Raw genomic sequence first — 24,160 nt, 5'->3', positions numbered from 1 at the left:
GATTTGGGGGTCCTTGGGTCAGGGATAGGGCAAGGGTCATAAATGAGTCATAAATGGAGGGTGAATTTTTCTCTTCCTCTTAACCCTTTCTCCTTTACTGGGACAGAATAAGCTGAAAAGATGGTGATTTGGTTTAGCTGCTTCTTCCCTTTCCCTTCTCTGAGGCCGAGAGTGGGAGCTGAGGCCAGAAAGGGAGGAGGGAACTGAGAAATAGTAGCACAGCTGTCACCCACTGGCACTGGAACGAGAGGGGGGAAGGGGAGAAGAGTGTTGGAGGAGGGAGGGAGAGGAGTGTTTGGGGGAGGATGGGACTTTATGAACGCTAAGTTTCATTCCTAAGTAGGGCCTTGCCTATACTTTGTAATATGCTTTAATGGTATTTAGAAATATTATTTTACAGCTTAGTTCATTTTTTGCTTTGCTAAAGATCGAGAATACTGATTTGTGTCATCTCTGAATCTGTTATATAGTTCTGAAATTGTTAAATTACTGGAACCTCCTTGTACCTCATACCAGCAAAACCTGAGGGCTCAGATGAAATTCTTAGCTACAATCTTAAATGCTTTGTTAATAATTTGTTGCAAATACTCTGAAAAGCGAGGGCCTATATGCTATAATGTATTCTTTTATTAAATTAAATTCCATTAAATTCCTAAATCTTCTCATCTTAAAATTTCAAATTAATTCCCCCAATTTGCATTGTTTCTTCAAATCTCTTTCTTTATTCACACATTTTTTTTTCCTGTTCTTCTTTGGTATTCAAACACTAATTGGACAAAATTTCAGATATGTTTACCAAAGCTGAATATAAGAGGGCCAATGCCCCCAAGATGACATTCAGAACCATTTTCAAAGCTGTGCTGACTTCATGGAATGCATAGTTAATGCCATTATAAACAAATTAGGGGCTCACATAAATGGAGCCATGACTAAGAGGACCACACATTAATCACTTTTCTGAAGCTGAATACACTGAGGTTGAGGGCTTTTTTTTTTTTTTAAATAACTTGAGCAGATGGAGGAATATTTGGCTGAGGACGCTGACAATATCTGCTTGGACACTTTATATATTTACCCATTAATCTAATTTGTTGGTCATATAAGATCATAGATTTAGATCTGGAAGGGACCTCAGAAGGGATCTAGTTCAACTTCCTTATTTTGCAGATGAAGAAACTAGGCCTAGAGTAAGACTTGGACTAATACCCTTGTTACAGCATGGAGCACACATAAGCAACCAAGCCGCATTCTGTTCATTCTGTTCTCCTCTTCCTTTTTTCTTGGGTGCTTCATCACGTTTCTTTTTAATAAAAATGATTAATTACTTTTTCACTTCTCGGTATTTACTGAATAGTTAGTATATGCAGTTGGGTGCTGTGGGTGATAAAGGGGAGTAAAACAAAAGTATGAGTTATGGCTCTCCTCAGGGAACTTATGATCTAGCAGAGGATCTGAGATGAATAAATATGAATGCTTCTGAGATCTGTAATTTCATTATTGTGGGTACTTCCAATGCCGATGTGTATTGTAGCCTATCTGTAACTTGGTAGTTGGTCTAAGAGCTGTCACAGTGAGAAATAAAAAACAAAACAACCTTTCCCTGTAGCTAAAATAGTGATTCAACTCTTCAAACTTATCTATGCTGGTCCTTACAAGAAATATGCAGCCTACCAATGGGCCTGGACTTGGAGCTTTTCCAGGTTGGTATAATCTATTATAATTTGTATCCTACTGATAACAGCCTTTTAAGATTCTAGAGTGGTTAGGTTGCCCTGATAAGGCATGATAATGAGAGTTTAGTGGAGGAACAAATGTGAAACACTTTGCAAATAAAAGATAGGATATAATTAAGGACTAAATTATGTGCAAAGGATCATAAATATTGTAGAATTACAAAATGGGTAAAGTTAGAGCTCGTATGGTCAGGGAATGTCATGTTAAGTGTTTTTACAAATATTATCTCATTTGATCCTCACAATACCCCATGAGGTAGGTGTTATTATCCCCATTCTACCATTAAGAAACTGAGGCAGAATTAGAATTACACAAGACCCAGCAGCAGAGACATTAGAGGACCGCAGGTCTTGGAACATAGTATATAGAAGAGCAAAAGACCTGGGGCTCAGGCCGAAAATATCATACCCTTCAAATTTCAGTATTATCTTGAAGAAAAAAAAAGGACATTTGACAAACTCTGACTTCCAAGACTTTGTTAAAACAAATCCTGAACTTAATAGAACATTTGACATAACAAGAACCAAGAGAAACATAAGGTACACACCAAAGACTGACTATAAGGGATTCATAAGAACAGACTGCTTACCTTTTGTATAACATAAAATGTAAAATGTGTGTCTAACATTCTTATTAATAATTGTCGAGCTCATAAGAAAGAGGGGGATAAACCTGACTATGATACGAATTTAAAAAGTAAAACCATTTAGAAACAACTGAAAACAGTGACTTATATACAAAAGAGGTGCAAGAAGAAGAAAGGATACAGAGGATTTAGATGGGAGAGAAGGGCTGGTAGTTCTGTTAACCTACTTTTATTGGGAATGGCTTTAAGAGGGAACAATACATATATATTTAGAAGAGTATAAAAGTCTTCTAAATTTAGAAGAAATAATGATGGTAGGAGTTTAGTGTGGGGGAGAGGACAACGGAGGGATTTTTAGAGGGGAGTATGAGGGAATAGGTAAAGGGTGTGTAGATTAATGGGAATGGGAGGGTAGGGAGGGATCCTTGGAGGGGGGAAGGCAAGTAATAGGAAGGCGATGTAGCGGGTAGAAGTAAAGTAGAGGAGGCAGGAAGGATAGGAAACAAAAGATATGTACAAACGTAGAAAACAAAGATCAGGAGTAGATTATGTTTGGGAAAGTATATGTCTATATATGAATATATATACGTATAAGTGTATGTACATATCTGTATGTGTATGTGTATATCAAGAAATATCTAAATTATATTGTAGCTTTCTGGGGAGGTAGGGGGAGGGGGAAAACAACAAAGTTAAAAAGTGCACAGCTGAGAACAAAAGAAAACGCAAGGAAGCAAAGACAAAATGGACAATTCTCAACACAAGGTGTATTATTTATCATACAGGCTTTCTTGAAATGAAAATTTATTGTTACATATTTTGAATCCCTTCCTATGTCCTGTTATACACATGACATGCTTTTTTCCTTTCTTTATATTTAAGTTGCAGTATTTAAGTTTATGATATGTTTTTGTTTCTTTTCTCTATTTTGTATTTGTGTTTTGGTAAAATAAAATAAAAAAACATTAAAAAAAGAAAGAAACCGAGGTAGAGAGAGGTTTAGTGACTTGCCTAGGGTCACACAGCTAGTAAATGAGGCCAGATTCCAAGCCCAGCAATCTGTCTGCAGCACCATCTAGTTGGACTAGATGGCCTCTGAGGTCCCATGATATTATATCCTGTAAGTCAGTATGTTTAATGTGATGTCCTACATGCTGCAAGTATAATTTTGGATTCTGCAGAATATCATTTATGCTGAAGAAGGTAGCCTATCTGTAAGTGGATTGGCCATCTATAAGTCTGATAAAAAGCTTAAGTAATGAAATTAATTGGGGGGAAGAGAATGAGTTCAGAAATGAGTTTGAAAATGGCTAAATCAATAAAACTATCATTTTAAAAAAATGCTTCTGATTTTTCCATTTTTTTTATCCTGAGTGGTATATACAGTTCTCTGTACCAGGACAAATCTTGTTTCTTTGTAGGTGGGCTGGTCTATTTATAAATAGATCTGTTTTGTATATGGGTCTTAACATATATGTAGTCAAGGTTCACTAAAGACAAATAAATGCATTCTAATTATATCTTCAAACTAATAACCTGTGATGTTTAGTATACAGTGTACTTTCTCTGCGTGATCTTGATGAATTGACACAACTGCAGTGTTAGTATCTTATCTGCCCATATGATCTGGTTTTGCTGTCCTAGCTTGATCTAATTCCTTTACCACAACAGCAAAGTCCTATGTATGCTTAGTATGTGTATGTATATACCCCCTCTCCCACTCTTGTCCCCTTCCCCCACATACTCAAAATATATGTATTTTTGGGTCCCGGGAAGCAAGATCATCAAGCTTTCTCTAGTACCACAAAGTGGGAAAATAAGGTTTTAAATGACAAATACAAATTTGTTCTAAGCCTATTTCAGGGAAATGGCTTGAAAAGTAGATCTTGGGCAATCCTTAACAATGCTTCTCCTTTCCTCCCTGTCTCAAAATGAAACTCCCAGCCTTAACTTAAATTTTGATCAGGATTTTGCACTTTCCTAAATTAGGTGAAAGTACTGCTCTATCTGGTCCTTTCCACCACATCTGCAAAACTGGACCCCAAAGTGCTAGTTAATCCTGGGTCCCCAGAGGGCCATTAATAAACAATGGACTATAGATTCTTTAAAAAAATATTTTCGTAACTTTGGTCTTACAATTCTTTTGTTGCTCTGCCCTTCAGTAGGTCAGCTTTGGTTGCCAGATCTAAAGAAAGGGGTTAGCAGTTGTAGCAACTATCTGTAAGTCACCTAATTCCATATATATATACATACATACACACACACACACACACACACACACACACACACACACACACACACACATATATATACACACACACACATATACATACTTTAACCTCCTCTCCCTTTCTCTATACTTGTTCTAATGGCAATAATACTTTAAACCCAGTTTACATGGGCCATTTAAAAAAAAATAGATCTTTACAGTTTAAAAGGACCTTTAGAGAGCATCTAGGTAGGCCCAGACAAAGGAAGTGACTTACCCAAAGCCTCACTGTTAAGAGGAGAGCTGGGATTTGAAACCAGGTATCTAGGCTCTACTGTCCTTTCAACAGTATCATTAATTTATACCTGGAAGATATCTTAGTAGAAATCCAGCCAATATCCCGGTTTTACAGACAAGGAAAGTGAAGCTCAGAGTAGTAAGATAAGCAACTAACACAATTACTAAGTATTAGAGTCAGGATTTGATGTGGTGGACATGGTAGCCCTTTTTCCCTAACAAGAAGGGAGGCCTCATTTAGGTCACCTTACCCTATTCCCACCAGAAGCTCTTATGAGGTAAGGCAATGAGCCCATTCAGCACAGACATGATGGGGAACACTTTGGAGGTAAATGCTTCCTGAACTTGTGGCTCTGTATAGTAAAATACTTCCCCTAAAATGTTATGTTGGACTTTTGGAGAGCTATCTCAGATCTGATATGTGTATGAGGAGGGTCGGACAGAAATATTTATTTCTGTATAAATGAAAGGATTGTAAAAACTATAGAAACTATTTTGAAATTGCAAATGTGTATTGTATAACTGTTGAGGGGAGATCTTTAAAAATATAAGGGGACCTGGATACAGCTGCATGTGGCTATCTCTGGTATTGGAACCTTAGAAAGGAGGAGGAAAGATCAAAATGGGGATAATATGGGAAGGGGAGAAGAGTCATGAAGAGCCCTTAGAAGAAGAAATGGTTTAAAAAAGGCAAGAGGAATAATTAAATGAATGGATAAAAAAGGAAGACCCAACCTGGCAAGAATAGGGAACAGAGGCTCCTCTGATGAAACTTAAGGCAGGGGAAGAAGAGAAATAGCTGTCTTGAGTTATCTGAAGGACACTCAGGTGGAAGAAAGGTTAGACTTACTCTACTCGGCACTAGAGGGTATGACTGGCATCAGTGGAGGAAAACTGCAGAGGCAAAGATAGGATGAATGTCAGGGAAAACTTTTTAACGACCAGAGCTTCCCCAAAGTGGAACAGGTTGCTTTGGGAGGTGGTGAGTTCTCCCTACCACGTGTCTATGAGCAGAAGCAAAATGATCATTTGACAGTGAAGTTTTCTTCATTAAACAAGTCTGCAAGATAGTTGTGAGGAATCACAAAAGGGCTTAGAGGTTCTATTTCTCAGTCGGGGTCAATCTGAGGATTAGGATAAGGAATCTGTCTGTGACAGGGTGGATTAAACAGGTGTCAGATTGGAAGACCTGTGTTTGAATCCTGATTCTGTATGTGGCTTTAGGGAAGTAATTTAAACTCTCTTGGCTTCAATTTCCTCATCTGTCAAATGAGAAGTTTGGACTAGATCACTAATATTTCTTCCAGCTCTATAGCTATGATCCTATGATTAAGACAAGTTGGGGTTAAGGAAATCTAGGTCAGCTTTTTCCAGAAATAGCACCTGGAAACAGGACAAGTGAACCTTTTTGGAGTTCTGTCTCTACAACCCTGCCATTGCCTCTTAAGATGTGAATATTCGTGGGAGATATCACAACTTAAGTTCATATCTACCTTTAGCTATAGAAGATACTGCAAATTCCCCGCTTTCAGTTGGTTTTTGCTGTAGAACTGCCTGCTAGATTTTCTCCAATTTAATTTTTAATTGAATATATATTAAAAACAAAAAAATGCTGTCCTAGAAGGGAAGACATATAAGACAAACAAAGGGTAACATTGCTATTTATCTCAGGCAAAATCCCATATCACTGGGAACAATCATATCTTAGTCTTACACACTTGTATTTTAGTGCGCTGCTAAAAACAAACATGGGAACAAGTTGGGATCTGGAGCTAGGGAGTGCCGGGAAAGAGTAAAGAGGTAATGAAAAGAAAGGTTAAAAAATGTCCTAGACGGACCTCACGTATCTTTCAAGTTTCCTTAAGATAACCCTAAGCTATACCACTCATCTTCAGTGTTCTTCCCCTGTTCTATCAGCTTGGCATTTTAAAAATTTTATCACCCACTAATAACATATGACGTTGTATAGGCATTTAGTCATGCTATATGGTTAAGATCTGAGTAATGTTGACTGAAAAATTAAAAATTGTATCTACGATCTCCAAATACTATCAGACTTTAAAAATGACTAAAATTCTACTCTTGGTAGAATATAATCTATATAAACACCAGAAGCTCACTGAGGAATGGTTATATATAATACATATAAGCAGTAGCATACAAAAGGAGACCTGTTTCTCAAAATCTCTTGGCTAACAGATCAGATATTTTTGCTATCTGATTTTTTTTAAAGTGATTTTTCTTACAGAGCTGTCTTCAGAATAAGCGCCACAGAATTCCTAAGCAGAAAGAATAAAGGTATAGAATTGGCAGAGAAAAAGAAAATGTGGAAATCGAGTGCCAAAGTAAAGCCATTTATATTGGCAACTATAGTAATTTCATGTACAATTTGGACATACTACAGAAAAGGAAATCTACCATCTGTTGGAAAGATGGTAATTTAAAAAGTAACTTCTATAAATCTGCCACATTACCAGGAAATTTTTTATACCAAAACAGAGGCCAGAAGGTAGGTTTATGTCTTGGAACTTCTTGGGTCTCTTCCAAGTTTGCCAAAGGTACAAACTTCTTTTCCATGGGCAGAACCTTTTATGATGAAGAAACTGACTGGAAACTCCCAATTCAGAAAAGGTGAACCCTCTATCTTCCTATGAAGATAAGACCACCAGAACTCCTATGAAGTCACTATGAAGTCTTTGCAACTTTGTTCCAGCATGGAGTTTATTTTTCTTGGAGAAGGCATACAAATACTGAAGAGTTCTTTGACATACATGAACCCAGAAGCTGTAAGGCCAGGCCTGAAGTTGACAATAAGATCAAGCACTAAAAAAAGATGAACCTAGTGACTTTCTTTGACTTCTGGAGAGGCTGTATTTTTCTTTTTTTTTTCCTTCTTGCATACAACTCTTTTCTTTTTGACTTCCCACCTCCAATGAGCCAAGAAAAGCCATTTAAAAGGTGGGTTGTTGTTTGTCCTTTGTTCTTGAAGAGGACCATGATACCGGGAGGTGATGCTGTGACATGCAAGTGAACTGGGTTTAAATGAGGAATGGGCTGCGCAAAGTCACCAGCCTCACTTTCTCCTCCGGAGCCATCTGGGTCCAGTGACCAGATATAGATCAGGACAACTGAAGATGTTCCAGGATGCATTGGAGACTTTGGCTTTTTTAAACTAAGGTCTTTAACGAGTCTCAGTTCGACTGAGGCAATGCCCATTCAGTGATTCAAGGCTTAATAAGAATTGGGTCAGACAGAGAATGGCCTCTTTACCTAGTCAAAAAGTTAAAAATTAAAAAAAAACAAAACAGTGATCTGGGTGGGGAAGACCCTCTGGGTTTCTGGCCTACACAGAAACAATTTACATTAAAATAAGGTGGATATTAAGATGAAAGAAGAAAACTTCATCAACTCAGAAGGGGATTGAAGACATGGGAGACTCCTGGGTGCGCTCTAAATGCCAGTAACCATTTTAAGTTTGGCCCTGCTATTAACAATAAATTATTGTACTGTACTTGGGCATGCAGATCCATTTTATTAGGATCATAATGAAAACTCTACGTACAGTATTTTAGCTTTTTAAGCTACTGCTACATTTATTTTCTTGAGTATTACTATTTCCATTTTATAGCTGAGGAACTAGTTCTCCATACTTCAAATTAGCTTAAGTTGCAAATCTGGTACATGGTTTATTTTTATAAAGGTGCCATGTAGTATTGAGAAATACATGTATTCTTTAATCCTCCCATTTAAGAAGACTTAATCTTTCAGCAGAGTTGAAACTAAAAGTCTACGTTATAAAAATACAATAAAAGTAATTTTCTCATACTTTACTTTCATTATGACTAATTTTGCTTAAATCACTGATGTAACAAGATCTTTTTTTCCTCACTGAACTTGTATTTATTAATTTTCTTTATATAGTGCCTTTTTCTAAGAAGTTTTTCTTTGCTTTGTTCTCTTCATTTTTTCCTTTCCAATTCTTAAATTTTATTCTCTGATTTATTATATATAGTGTTATTTGTTTCTTCCCTAATTCTTCTGTTCCTTATTGGGGCTAAAGTTTCTGAAGTATTAGGGTAGAGTTCCTCATTCTAACCAGATTCTCTATTGTTGCCTTGATAGATCTTGTCTTAATATCCCCTCTCCCCCCTACTATGCCTCATTCTAAGAAGCATCAATTTATTAGGAAAGCAAAGTTGGATGGAGGCAGCACCAAGTAGTGGAAACAGTCCTGTGTCCCAAACTGTGTAGTATGGTTGTATTCCTTGCCTTTTCCATAATAATTTCATTTTCCAAAGGCTGTCTCATCTTTGCATCCACGTCTCTTTCTTACCTTTTCACTTCACCATTTTGGGTACCAGCTGCCCCTAGGAGGCACAACACTATCTGATAAGATGGTCTTCTAGCATGTGTACTGTCCCCAAATTAAATCCATCATGAGGTCTCTGTTTCTATTTTCTGCCAGCTACCCTTTTCACCTACATAGTAGAGGAATATCAACTGTGGACTTAGTAGCACTCATAATCATTTCCCTATGTCCACCCGCTTTTCCTCTCCCTATTCATCCATCTTCTTTCTCTGCTCTTCTGTCCCGCAGAATAGGGGTTATGAGGGGTTCATGGTGTTTCAGTTTGTTCTTGGTCTTCGCTTTTCCTGTTTCTTTTAAGTTCTGCATATATCTTTATCCTCATGAGTCCCTTCAAAAAAAAATCCCTTAGTTCCTTTTTTCTCTCCAATAGCATAGGCCTTTATCTCTCTAAACATGGGGTAATTTCATTACTTTTACCTTTCTTATGTTTATTTTAATATTCTGTTTACATTTAAAAATCATTTTGTTGTAAAAAAAATGCCTCTTGTTGAACATCTATTTTTTTCCATTTATTATTAGCCTCAGGTTTGCAGAGTGGGTCATTTTAGGTTGCTGTTTGTGCTTTTTTGCTTTTTAGGACATACTATTCCTTCCACTTCTGTGACTTCTCATGACTACATTATCTTATGTTATTCAAACTTCCTTTGTATTTAAAGGTATTTCTCCTTAAAAAGTTTGTTGTTTGTCATTTAAGTTGTTTGTTTAACTTAACACTTTTTAATATCTTAAAGTTGGAACCTGGAATTTTCTTCTGGAGGTGATCTGTGTATTTCCTCAATTGGTGTTTTGTTGTCTTTATTTAGAAGTTATGGACAGTTTTCTTTTATTATTTCCTGTATGATTCCATTTATATTTTTGATTTGTCATATTCTTCTGGGAGATCTATAAGTCTTAAGTTATCTTGGCATATCCTATCTTCAAGGTCACTGGCTTTGGCATGTATAGAATTAATGTTGTTCTATTAATGTTGTTGCTGTTTACTTCTCTTCTGAAAGACTTTTCCCTTCCTCAGTATTTTTGTTTTCCAAATCTGTTAAACTCTTTCACTTCTTTAAGATACTTGTTGTGGATTCATTTTTTCCTAATCTTCTAGGTGAGTTTTAAAATGCTACATTGAAAACTCTAAATTCTGACTATATTCCTAGTTTCTCCTTTCATGGATTTCATTTATCTTCTGAAACATTCTGGAGTTTCTTGCTGCTCTAGGCTCTCTTGGGAGTCCACAGGATTCTATATTTCATCAGGCATTTGTTCAATTTTCTTTGTCTTGTATATTTGTTAAGCAAACTTTGTTTTCTCTTTGAAGATTTGGTACTCATTCTTCCTTCTGGTTTTAGGACTTATTTATTTACTAGTATTCTGAACTTTTTTTTTGAGGATTTTTCTATTGATGTATTTGGTTTTTAAGCCTTCTGGGAGGTGTATATCCTTCCTACACTCACTTTCTGACTTCTCCCACTTTTGCTAATGGGTACACCCTCCAAAGCTGAGAACTTCAAGGCTGCCTTGAATTGGGGGATTTTTACCAGCCTGGATCCCTGTCCTGAGTATGCTCTGAGGGGACAGGGCTGGGTTTTTTAGTCCCCTTTCCTTCAGGCCTGGTATAGCCATAATTATTGGCTCCCTCCCTCCTCCCCAGTTCCTCTCTTGGCTGTCTTCCTTTATTCATTTCTAGGCCAAATCAGAAACTGCCATTTTTTTTTTTTTTGCTGGATAAGGAGTATAATAAGGTAGAGTCTCTAAACCTAGGGCTAGGTCCCATTCAGAAGGCAGCACATTTCATTTCTTCCCCTTTCTCCTCACCAGGCTGAGAAGGGTCAGTTTATATCATTTGTTGTGGGATACCAAAAGAATAGAGCAATGGCCTAGCAAAATCTTTGCAAATGGGGTGCATAAATTCCTCAGTGCACCCTAGGCACAAGACTTTGAGTCAGCTTGTATCCTACAAGAGCTATTCCTCTTGTGGGAGTGGGGAGGTTAATGGGGAAAGGGTGCTGAATGAGTGCGTTAAGGACTGGATTTCACCATTGTTAATGCATGAGGATTTTACTTTGTCAAGGTTTTCCTCTTTTAAGTCCTGTGGTTTTAGGTGTAGATATTCTACAACTGGCACGTAACAATAAGTGATGGCCACATGACTCCACTAGACCTGAAAGAGTTACAACAGACAAGAAAAAATTACCTGTGCAAGTAGACCTGGTTGAATCTGGAGAGGCTGAGCTCCTGGAGCCTGAGTGACAATTGGAACTGCATTCTCCATTCGCACAGAATAACCAGCGTGCTTTGAAGGGGAAGCTTGTAACCCTTTACCAGGAAATGAATAAAAAGCCTTTTAATAAATTATTAGTTAACAGAGACTCTTCTTAACTTGGCTGCAATTTTAACTGAAAATAAAGCATTTTTTCAAAGAGATGCTTAATTGTTGTCATTCAGTCGTTTTCAGTTATGTCTGACTTTTTGTGACCCCATTTGGGATTTTCCTGGCAAAGGTACTGGAGTGGTTTGCCATTTCCTTGTCTAACTCATTTTACAGATGAAGAGTTGAGGTAAACAGGGTTAAGTGACTTGCCCAGGGTCGCATAGCTAGTAAGTGTCTGAGGCCAGATTTGAACTTGGGAAGATAAGTCTTTTTGACTAAAGGCCTGGCGCTCTATCCACTGTGCCATCTTGCTCTAAATGGAAGATACTGAAGTCAGCCTTGAAACAAAGATGAATGTTATCAGAGATCAGGGGACCATAATTTAGGATTTTATGAAGATAAGCAATATATTTAAGCTAGAGTCCACTGCTCTCTGGGAAACTGTAGTAGAAAGATCTTCAACTAGCTACCTTTCAAAATGTTGTATGCTTTAAGGAAGGAAAGACTAAATATCCTAAAGCCTGGATTCTACTAGCTTTAATGCTGGCTATCCTTCCAGACCTCTGTTTCCTGACTTCTAAGCAGCTGTCATATGTTTACCTCTAAGGGTTAATAGAACCAATGTTTGAGACTTCTGGATAAACACAGACATATATAGTCAGCTCTTGATCATTTGTACCTATGGGGGTGGGGTGAGGGTGGGTACTAATGTAGGTAATCCAAAAACCATTTGGATTTAAAATCTTTTTAGCCTATAGATTTATTTTCATAATTAAATATTATTTATATGGAAACAATTTCCATAGCAAAACCATACTAATGGAGAGGAAGTGTGATATAGAAGGATAAAGAGTAGGCATTTGAGTCAGTAAGTCTTGGGTTCAAGACCTGCCTCTGATACTTACTGAATCAAGAAATTGACTCATTAACATAATAGTAGTGCAAAACAGTTTTTTTTTTACTTAATCTGATCCAGCAGTGGCAGCAATATTCAAATAGTGAGCTATGTAGCAGATTAATTTTATGCAGAAGTGTGCTATTTCTAAGTTGGTAAAAAAAAAAAAATGACAAAAGTTACAATCTAGCCAAGGATATGCTATTACTCCAGTCCTAAACACCATGGTAAAACACTGACATTCTCATTAGGATGCTCACAAACTCTTTGCCAACAGAAACTTGAAAGAAAAGAGTAAGATTCTAAATGACACCAAAATTGCCTATGGCAGAATGTTTTGGATGTCAGAAAATTGGAGGTTTTCAAGTGACTAGGAGACAAAAACGTGTAGTATGAGAATAGCCATTACTTCACGAGGATCTGTCTTTCCTTACCTTGAAAGCCTGGGGGACACACGATAAGGGCTTGCTGGAAGGGGTCAGGCCGGGCACAAATCTGCGCTGTTCCAGTCTGCAGGGGCATACTCCGCTGGGCCACTGCAGCCATGGATGCCGCTGAGGGCTGGTAGAGTGTAGATTGGTAGTTTAGTATGGAGACTTCGGGATTGGCTAAGGAAATAGTGGCACTGGTGGAGGTGGGAGCCAGGTTGGTGGCCTAAAGGAATGATGGGAATTAAACAAAAATAAATAAAAATAAAAAATGAGGGAGGTGGTATGTTGGAAGACACAAAGCTAAAGCAAATAAATGAACACAAAGAAGAACAAACAAAAACCAAGAGCAAAAGCAAAGACAGAGGGGAGTGGAAAATAGAGTTGAAAGATCTCAAGGAAACTTAGGTACCTGTTGCCAACTGAGGACCCACAGCACTTTTCTGTGATTACACATCCTGGATGACTAGAGGGCCAGTTCCCTCTGCAGAGAGGTTATATTTATTTAATAGGAAGGAATACATTCTTATTCAGAATTAGGCTTGTTTGAGGTCTCTTTGTCCTCATGATACTGTATTCAACTGCTAAATCTTACGAACAGCAAAGATGAGAACAAATGGTCAAGAGAATTGAACTGAAGATGTCTCACCGTGAGCCACTGAAATTATTCTCACCTCACTCCTCATTTTAAAAAAATTCTTTTAGAATTATGTCTAACTGGTAGGCAGAGACTTCAGAAAGAAATCAAATTCTACTCCCCTTCTCACACCCCATATCAGCTTTCCTCTGTTTCTTCAGAGTAGACAGAGTAATGTTTGTTCTTCAATAACACCGCCTGTGAGATTTTGTGCCTTATTTTACAAAGAAGTGTTACTGTATCAATTTGTATCACATACGCAATGTGATGCTGTGGGAGAAGCTAAAGAACTCAGTGGTTCCTGCTTAAAATCTAGATGGGAGGAGAAGACCAATTATGTGAAACAAATAGTAAAAATCAATGTATAAATAAATGCAAAAATGTGTGTCTTACTGATTCCAAATGCTGTCAGAATTAATAGAGGAATATCAGTGAAGTCTGGAGTAATCAGTCCTTCAAGCAGAGATGACTTAAGCTGGGACTTGAAGGAAGTGTAGAATTTAGTTAGAAGAAAAGACCAAGAGCAAAGATACAGAAATAGAAATAATGAATCAGACTTTCAAGAGTTGGAAGGGACTTGGAGACTCTCTAACCCATCGTATACCTGAATAAGACTCCCCTCCATATCGCACCTGACAACTGGTTATCCAACCTTTGCTTGAAAATTCCCAATAGGGAGAATTTACTGCCTCTTGAGTCAGTCCATTACATTTCTGGATAGCTCTAAATATTACAACTCTTTAAATCAACACAAATGGAAGTAGAATAAACATCCTTGATTCCATAACATGGCATGATTTCAAGGCTCTTTACTATCCTAATTGTCCTTTTCTGGACATTCCAGTTGATGAATGTCCTTCTTAAAATGTGGTATCCAGAGCTGAACTCAATAACCCAGATGAGGACTGACCAATGGGACTTTCACTTATACCTATCAATGCAGCCTAAGATTGCAGTTACTTTCTTGGATGCCTTGTTCCAGTTTTTTCCTCAATAATCCATGAAGATCTCCACATTGTTTTCAGACTTCTGTCTAGCCACTCCCGTTTTCTGAACCCAAATATGAGATTTCATACTCTTCCCCGTTACATTTCATTTTATTCCATTTTGCCCCATGGAATTTAAGTACCTTGAAGGCAGAGACTTTTTCATTTTTGTCTTTTTAGCCCCAGTACAGGGCACAACACTGTCAGGATCTTTTTAATTCTAGTTTTGTCTTGTAGCTAATTCTCCCAGCAAATCTGCTAAGTCTGGAATCTGTGCTTTTATTTTGTTCATTGACAAAAATGTTAAAACAGATTCTTAGGACACCCCACTGGAGTTTCCCTAAGTCAGCATCAACAATTAACATCAATTTTGATTGATCATTTAATCAGTTCCAAATCCATCTAATTGTACTATTTCCTAGTCCATTTCTTTTCATTTTCCACAGGAAAAATACACAAGAAAAATTTGCATTTATAAAATACTTTCCTCAGAATAACTTTCTAAGGTAAGTAATGCACGTATTATCTGCTAAAGTTATATAGTTAGTGAGTGAAATGTTGGAGCAAAGACTCAAATTCAAGTCTTATGATTCTAAAACCATTGTATATCCACTATGTATTATAATCAGAAGAAAATGAGAAGACCAGGAAGATTAGAACAGAGGGTTCAAGTATAAGAATTACAGGAAATTATTGGATAGATGGGACAAGTCAGATTATGGAAGGTCTAGAAGGCCAAGTGGAAAAAGTGAACAATGTTGTAGTAAGCAAGGCGTCAATAGCCTTTGAGAAAGGGAGTGCGATGATACGGTGACAGCAATGTGTAATTAGAGATGATAAGTCTGGTAGGAGTGCGCCAGATGTACTGCAGGAAGAAGAGAGTAAACTGAGGATGGGGTGCTCAGCTAGGAGACTGATGAAGTTGTCTAAGCATGCAGTATTAAGTGCCTGAAGTAGGCAGTAGCCACGGGAATAAAGAGAAAGGGACTGATAGAGGGATTTCAAAATAAGAATAAAGAAGAATTGCTGGGTACAAGACATGAAGGAGAGGAATGAGTCAAAGGTGACTCTAAAGCTTTTGAGTCTTGGTGGCTTGGGAAACTGGTGGTCCTTTGGGCAGAGATGGAGAAGCTTCTTCGAAGAGTTTAATTTTAGACGTGTTTTGACAGAAAGACACCGAAGTGGAAATGTTCAGTAGGCAGCTAAAGATACGAGACTGCAGCTCAGCTGAGAAGCCAGTCGAGGAGATTAGTAGTCTACAAACAGACTATTGATTGATGGATGCTGTTAAAACAGATGAGCTTTATGGAGAAGAAAATGGAGTAAGAACAATGAAAGGCTGAGGACAGAGCCTTGCTTGGGGAATATCATAGTTTGGGAACAGGAAACTAGGAAAAGAAATACAAGCTGCAAGGGAGGAGAAGCAGAGTGATACAGCATAATGGAAAGCAGAAGACAATTTCAAGAAGTTGCTGAACAAGTATTAGATGCAATAAAGAAGTAAAGGAATAGCTGTTTGTAAATCAAATTACATTTAAAGTGCAGTGCTGCACTTAATATTGAAAAGAATTAGAGTGAATTACAAATGTACAAATCACCACCCAAGGAATCTTTTTAAGTCTGGCATGTCTAACTTGAAAAACAAAAACAAAACCAAGGTACAACCTATACTTTTGTCTGGAACAAGCTAGAAAAGGTGTATGTGTGAATCTATTTTATTCATTGATTAAATGGCTGGTGAAAGAAACAAGTTAAATATTCCCTCACACTATTTTCCCTAGCATTATCTAACTGCCTGGTGGATATCTTTATTTAGATGTCCTGCCATCATCTCTGCATATCTAAATTAGAGATCATCTCTCCTCAAACCAAACAAAAACAGCTTTCACTTTTAATTTCCCAGTTTTTGTCAGTGATACCATAATTCTCTCAATCTCTGAAACTCTGGAGAGTTCCTTGACTCTCTGCTCTTCCTCTCACTCCACAATCCAATCAGGCACCAAGTTCATAAGTTTTCTTTTGTAATGTCTCTTGAATCTATCCCTTTTTTCTATTATCACTACCACTACCTATAATCTCTTTTCCCTCCAATCTCTTCTGCATAAAGCTTTCAAATTCGTCTAACATATCTGCATCTGCTCAAAAACTTCCAGTGGCTCCTGACTACCTAGGTAACAAGGTCTGTACTCCATAGCATGGCATTTAAGGTTCTCTATAATCAGTTCCAAACTAATCTACTTCTCAGAAGAATTTCCACCCAACATTTGTAGCCCAAGTCCACTCCTCTCCACTTCTACACCTATCACCCTTGTTTAAACCCTCATTACCACTCACTTGGACCACTGCAAAGCCAGCCCCCCCAATAAAACCAAACCAAACCAGTGGCTCCCTATTATATCTAAAACAGAATATAATCAAATAAACTATAAAGTCCTCTATTTGACATTTAAAGTTCTTCACAACTTGGCCCCTTGTATCTTTCCAGGCTTCTCACATGTTGTCCTCCTCACATTCTATGAGCCAGCCCTGTTGGCCTGCTCACTGTTTTGTGCATGCAGCACTCCATTTCCTATCTTTGCCTTTGCACCAGCTGTCCCTCCTGCTTGGAATGGATTTCTTCCTCATCTCCATCTCTTGGAATCCATGGTTTACTTTATTTTTACTTTATTTTTGCTTTGCATTTTTAAAAATTTGTTCAAGCTTATTAGTGTCCGTTCAGACACCACCCAAGATCTACTTTTCAGACTACCACAATTGTTTAGAAAGGGAGGGATAACCAACAACTTTCTTTTCCCTTCCATTTTAGTTTTTTAAAGAAGGCTTTTATTTCTTTCTTACATGTAAAACAATTTTTAACATTTGCTTTATATCATTTTTGAGTTCCAAATTCCTCCCTGTCCCCTCCTCCCTCTTGAGAAGGCAAGCACTTTGACGTAGATGTGTAATTATGCAAAATATTTCCATGTTAGCCATGTTGCAAAAGAGAACACAGACCAAAAAAACCCCAGAAAAAAATAAAGATAAGTTTTAAAAGTACACTTCGATCTGCATACAGACTCCACAGCATGGTTTTCTTTAACACTGCTCAAGGGCCACTGTCTCCATTAAGCCTTTGCTGGTTTCTCTCCTTTTTCCCTTTTCTCACCAGCTGCTAGTGTGTTCACTCCCAAAACTCTTTTGTATACATTTTACATCTTATTTATACAAATTGTATGTACACTCTCTGAGCGCAGGAACCGCTTCTCTTTCGTCTTCGTACCCTCAGTGCTCAGCACGTGCCTGGCACATAAGCACTCAACAAGTGATTGTTGATTTGAGAGCCTTCTGTTCCATTCAAACTAATTTATTGTAGTTCTCAAACATGGCTAGCACATTTATACTTCCCTAGTATTGCTAAACTCTCCCCATTCCTCTGCATATACTTAAGTCCTATCTTATATTTTTTCAAGTGTAGCTGAAGTCCCACTGATTCCATGAAGCCTTCTCTGATCAAGCTTAAAGTGATTTCTCCCTTTTCTGAACTACTATAGCATTTGTATGTATTACACATATTTGATACTTAGTGAATGCTCTATTTTTAGTGATCTTTTTAATGTAGAAGGCTTGTCTTTTTCTCTATTGCAAGCTTCTTGAGAGTAGCGCCTAACACCTCTCCATATACCTAGCACAATGCCCTGAACACAGGCATTCAATAAATGCCTGATAATGAAGTATCTATTTGTCTTTTGGAGGAGGCAAGGCATATATTTGTGTGACTCATGGGGACAGCAGAAGTGGTGACTGAGTTGGATAGGAGAAGGAGATACAGAATAGAAGACAGCTAAATGCACATCCTTCCCTTGGTATCTTTCATATGTCTCAGTCATCTCAGCTTCTAGTTTTCCCCCATCCTTAGGTATAAAGCCTTTCTTTTCCTTTCAGGGTCCCCTTCTCCCACACTCAGTTTTTCAGTACAGGACATGAAATGTACTTTGAAATTCTTCAATATACAAAGACAGTCATTACAACAGGTTGCTAAACTTTAGTTTGACGAAGAGTAGAGAGCTATAGTCTTGGCTGTGCCATTAATCAGTTGTATGACTACCCATATCCCAGTTTCCCCTTATGTAAAAGAAGGGATTGGACTACTTGATTTCTAGAGTACGAGGACTAACAGAAATGTCAAGGATAAAAGCTAGCATCTTCCTGCCATCAGTCCCACACTGGGAGAGAGAAATGAGCTATAAAATGCCTATCATGCGGTTACATCCATGTCCAAAACAAAAGGGATTTGGCTCCTCAGAGAAAATACGGTCAGAAGCAAACTACTGAATCATACCTATCCGTTTATCTATTTACCTTTCTAGTTCCGTATTCAATTTGCTGAACTCTGGACCTGAAACAGTTCAATGGAAGATGCTGCCTCATCCGCAGAATGTTCTACAAAGTACATAGAGCAAAGGCCCTCTTCTGTCATATTGCAGCTAGTGATGTCACTCTGGCTTGTTGTTCCTCTCCCTCCCACCCCTGGCTCTTGGCTTACCTGGTTGTGGACAGTGTTCAGCTGGTTGTTAAAGGTCATGGTTAGGTTGGTTGATGTGCTGGGGGCCACATGGGTGATGAAAGGTGTTTTACTTTGATTCACTGTATCATACATATTCACCCGGCGCTTGCAGATCTCCATGTTCTGGAAGCAAGACTTGACACTTTTCATTGAGAAAGGGGAAGAAAAGATGAAGGGAGAAAAAAGAATTGGGGCAAAAGGAAATAGGGTAGGTGGGAAAGAGGTGGAGAGAGAGAAAAAAAGAGAAAGTGTTAAAGAGAACTTAACGAAATCAACTACGGAATTTCAACTTTGATTCAAAATTTCCTGCTTCTCTAAGCAAGCAACAGTTAAAACTCTTTAGATAAAGGAAAAAAAAATTTTTTCCTACCCTCATAGGTAAAGGAAACAGGTAGCACATACAAGCTGGTAAGTGGATCTAGTTAAATCTTATATCCTTTCTTTATATTTTTAACAATCCTCTAGCCCAAAGGTTTTTAACCTTTTTTGTGCCATGGATAGTTGTTGGCAGTCTGAATGTTTTTAAGTGATAAAATAAAATAATAAGATTATGAAGGAAAAAATATAACTATTGAAATAAATTGAAATAAAAAAATTGAAATTGAAATAGAAAAACAAGTTCCATCAGCTCCCTGCTCTAGTCTACAATCCTATTTTCCATTTTCAACCCTTAATAGAGTTTTATTCACATAATTACAACTTTAAGCCCTTTAAAAGCAAAAACCACATTTTCTTCTTCTTTTGTATACCCCATAGTGCTGAGTACATGATTAAAACTCCCTGATTTGTCAGTGCTTTCAGACAAATGGCCAGTTAGCCATGACTTCCACTCTGCTCCTAGGGCCATTCTTCTTCACTCTTGCTGCAGAGAAGCAAGAGGTCTCAAGGCTATCATCTAAGGGCTGGTCCAGGGAACTGCTTGACCTAACATCTCTACTCTATCCTTTATTTGCCCTCAAGGGTATTGCGCATATGTATCAGTCAGGCACTTGCTTCTTTATGCATAAACATCTGTTTTTAACTTCTTTTTCTTTTCCCCTCCCTCTTTTTCTCTTCATTCCATTTATAAATTAAAAATAAAAAAGAGAGAAACCTTAATCATGTCTGAGCTGAGGACTTGGCCTCTTTATTGAGGAAATTGAGGCCATTACTCATGAACTCCTTCTTCACTCCTCAAAAGTCAACATCCTCCTGTACTCTGGCTCCTCTCCCCCAGACTCTGATAATGAGGTGGCCTTTCTCTTTGCCAAAGCCAACCTCTTTCCACAAGCCTTTTATCTCACCTTCTCCTGTCCTCTCTAGCACATTTCCTCCTCAATCATCTCTCTTCAACTTCACCAGTCATGGTTCATCTCCTTTAGCCTTCAAACAAACCCAAGTCACCCCTATCCTTAAACCGTTATTAGACCTTACTCTCAAGTTACTCCTTCCTATCTCAGTTAAATTTCTACAAAATACTGTTTATACTTGTTGCCTCCACATTGTCTTATTCTTCAACCCTTGGCAGTTTGGCTCCTCATAACTTGTCACTTTGACCTCATAATTCAGGAAACTATTCTCTCCAAAATGACCACTGATCTTAAATAGCCAAAGCTGTTGGTTTTCTTAGTGCTCATCCTTCTTGACCTTTGTTTCGTCTGATGCTGTCGATCACTTCCTCTCCTCTTGTAAATTCTCTTCTCTTTGGATTTTTGTGACGCTACTGTTTCCCAATTCTCCTCTTACTTGTTTGATCCTTCTCAGTCTTGTTTTCTGGCTAATTATCAATGACACACCCCCTAACTGTAAGTGTACTCAAGGCTGTGTTCTAAGCCTTTTTCTCTTTTCTCCCTACATTCTCTCTTGTCGACTTCATCATCTCCCATGGCTTTAATTATCATCTCTATACCTATTTCTATCTGGCTCTTTATCTGGCTCTCTTGAACTTCAGTTCCACATCACTACTGGACATTTCAAATGAGAGGTTCTGGAGACCTTTTGAACTCAACATGACCAAAAACAACTCAGTCATTATTATTCTTCCCAAACCCATCTCTCTCTCAAAATTCCTTTTACACGTTGAAGGCACCACTATCCTTGCAGTCTCAGGTTTATTACTTTAGCATTACCCTCAACTCTTCACTCTCCCTTACCTTATATATCCAAGCAGTTATCAAATTTTGGCCTATATGTCTCTACAGTATTTTTTTAATCCAACCCCTTGTCTTTATTCACATAGCTACTGATTTAGTTCAGGCCCTTATCACCTCTTGTCTGGACTAATGCAATGACTTCCTAATTGGTCTTCCTGCCTCATGTTTCTACTCCTTCCAATCCATTTTCCACATAGCTGCCAAAGTGATTTTCCATAAGTTTGGATCTGATTGTAATACTAGTTTACTCAATAAACTCCAATGGTTCCCTATTTTTTTTGTAGAATAAAATACAGATACCCCCGTTTAGCTTTTGAAGTCCTTCACAGCCTAGGCTCAACCTATTTTTCCAGTCTTAAACATTCCTTTCCTTCCTGAACTCCCTGAGGCAGCCAAACTGGCTTTCTTTCTCTTCCTCACACACAGTACTCTATCATCCATCTCTCTACTTCTGAAATGGCCTTCCCCAATGCCTGGCATTCACTCTCCTCATTTTTGACAAATAGAAGTATAAGTGCCACCTTCTATGTGAAGCTTTTCTTGATGCCCTCCCATCCTACTTTGTAATTATATGTATTTATTCTCTTTATCTTTGTGCAGTATACATTTATGTATTGGTTGTCTTCCCTGATAGACTAGAAGCTCCTTGAGAGTAAAGAATGCTTCATTCTTTGTATTTGGATCTCTTATACCCAGTGGACTACCTGGCATATAGTAGGGAACTGAGAAATGCTTACTGATTGATAAGAATGATACTACTGGTATATGTATATTAAAGAAAAGGAAAGTACACTGAACTCTAAAACCTCCTAAGTACCCAGAAATCTCCAGAATCTGCTTCCCTGTTGTCATCTTAATTAAAAATCTTCTTTTCTTCATGTTTTCTGTATTATATTGATACTGACAGCACCTACTAAGGATTACAAAGTTTTGAGTTGGAAAGGGAACTTAAGACATCACCTATTCCAACCCTTTCATTTTGCAGATGATGAGACCAGGGCCCCAGGGAGGTTTAAGGGATTTTTCTCAAGTTCATAACTAATACTGAGTGTATGATTATATACTAGTTTCTTCCTAGAATCTTAGAGCTGAAAGGGACTTTGAGGTCATGTGGCCCAGGTTCCTGCCTTCAGGCAGGTGAATGTATAAATCATCCAGGACACGTAGTTTCTTGAAATTCTCTTGACATGGAGACATGACAAACCTTTCTAGTAACTCATCCCAGCATTTTATCACTATGACAATTAAGAAATTCTTCCTTTATAACCACAAAGTCTTCCTGGCTTTAGTTTAAATCTGTTTCTTCTTGTGTTAATCTTGCATGGAAACTGCTTGGCTAGCTCTTTAAAAACTCTCCTCCTTATATTCCTATATACAAGTACAGTGCTTATACTGCAGTGCTGCCTATGTGATTCCTATTGAGATGCTTTAGAATCTTTAAATTGATGTTGAAGGAAATGATCAATCCTTATTACTATGATTTAATATGCTTAGAATATCTAGGTTTATAGGACAGGTTATTTACATAAGCTGCTATCTAAGCATCTTGTTTTAATCCCGTGGCCCAGTAAAAATGACTTAAGCCTTAGTTCAAATAATTAAGTCAGACCCTACACAGTTTGGTCACTCAGATGTGTATAGCTGACCTGAAATTTCCTTATATCAACTCTGGCCATTAAGGAAGTATGCTGTCTTGTAGCTGTTGCAGTGAGACTTAACCTGTATAACAAACACTCCCCTCCCCCAGCTAGCTGACCAAGGTTAGTTAGGGGTCAGGGCCAACACTGAGAATTCAGGCTTAGTTATAGTCATGGGAGTGCTAATGGAGATCAATCAACAAGCATTTATTAAACAACTATAATGTGTCAGGCACTGTGGTAGTGTCTACTGAGACTGGGTCCATTTTAGGGTGGGTTAAAAATAGCTCTACCATTTAATATTTAAAGTGATTGTACTTTAGGGATATTGCCATTATGAGCACAGTGTTTAGGAGGGCCCAATAGTTCACCTAGTCTTGATTGTCTCCAATTTTCCCACCATTCTCTCTTTTAAAATGTTATAAAACACCAAGAAGGAGGCTTACTGTGTGCTGTGGGGAAAATCGAGCAAGTGTGTCATGGTGACAAAGGGATGGTTCAGGGTTTCGATTGGCGTGACCCTCTTATCTGCATCAATGGTCAACATCTTCTTCAGCAGGTCTATGAATTCTCGCCGGTCAGCCTTTTCCACTAACATGTCACTCCCTTCCAGATCTGTGGTCATATTCACCTAGAAGGAAAGCAGGACAAGTCACAATGGATGCTTCCCTTGACCCTCTCTGCATGTTCTGCTTCAATCCACCTCAAGCTTAACCAACAACCCAGTAGGGTGCTAAGGAGCAACTTATAGCACTCCTTAGCTAGTCTGACTCTTCAGAGTGGGGCTTAGGACTTTACAATAGAGTCATGGGGACAAAGAGGGGGAGGGGCTAAAAGGAACTAATAGACATCAACAGCTTGCTATAAAATAAAATGAGTTGATCAGTGTTAATTGTTCTTTATGAAAAATTAATGACAACTGAACAATAAGAAGTTAGAAGAAATAAGATGGGAGAAAAGTTAGCCTATGAACAATCTATGGAAGAAAAAAATGACATGTTTTTCACCTTTTTCTAATTTAAATATCCCCTTATGGAAGAAATCAGATACTGAATGCCACCTATGATGCTTTTTAAAAAGCTGTAACAAAATTTATTTCAGGGTCAGAATTCTTTCTTTCTATTTTGAAAATGTCTTCCCTGGAATGATCTCTGACCAACTTGGGCAAGGGTGAGAGTTAGACATTTGTAGTTTACAATTGTGCTAAGATTCTTATTTTCTGTGGCATGCTGTATTTTCCAAAGATGCCTTCTGTAGAACATTTTCTGTTGATCCCTTCTAACACTGCTTCAGAGTAAAAAAGGTAGCAATTTTCCTCAAAATCTTTGCTGATTGTAGTTATAGGAAG

General features: G+C 37.9%; 1 protein-coding gene across 9 annotated transcripts in view; it reads right to left on the bottom strand.

Annotated features, from left to right (window-relative positions):
- HIPK2 (homeodomain interacting protein kinase 2) overlaps positions 1–24,160 on the bottom strand; it is a 256,243-nt gene that overhangs the window by 55,978 nt on the left and 176,105 nt on the right. For 5 of the 9 annotated variants that reach the window (XM_036759556.1, XM_036759551.1, XM_036759553.1 and 2 more), the window contains exons 6-9: positions 23,259–23,443; positions 19,023–19,185; positions 12,884–13,103; positions 11,378–11,499 (exon numbers count right to left, since the gene is read on the bottom strand). In XM_036759556.1, the coding sequence (XP_036615451.1) occupies positions 11,378–11,499; positions 12,884–13,103; positions 19,023–19,185; positions 23,259–23,443 (690 nt within the window). The remainder of the gene's footprint in view (positions 1–11,377; positions 11,500–12,883; positions 13,104–19,022; positions 19,186–23,258; positions 23,444–24,160) is intronic. The other 4 variants (XM_036759557.1, XM_036759554.1, XM_036759555.1 and 1 more) reach the window with 1 other exon arrangement.

The sequence above is a fragment of the Trichosurus vulpecula genome, chromosome 5 (genome assembly GCF_011100635.1).
Source record: "Trichosurus vulpecula isolate mTriVul1 chromosome 5, mTriVul1.pri, whole genome shotgun sequence".
Lineage (NCBI taxonomy): Eukaryota > Metazoa > Chordata > Mammalia > Diprotodontia > Phalangeridae > Trichosurus > Trichosurus vulpecula.
This window is presented reverse-complemented; position numbering and strand designations above follow the sequence as displayed.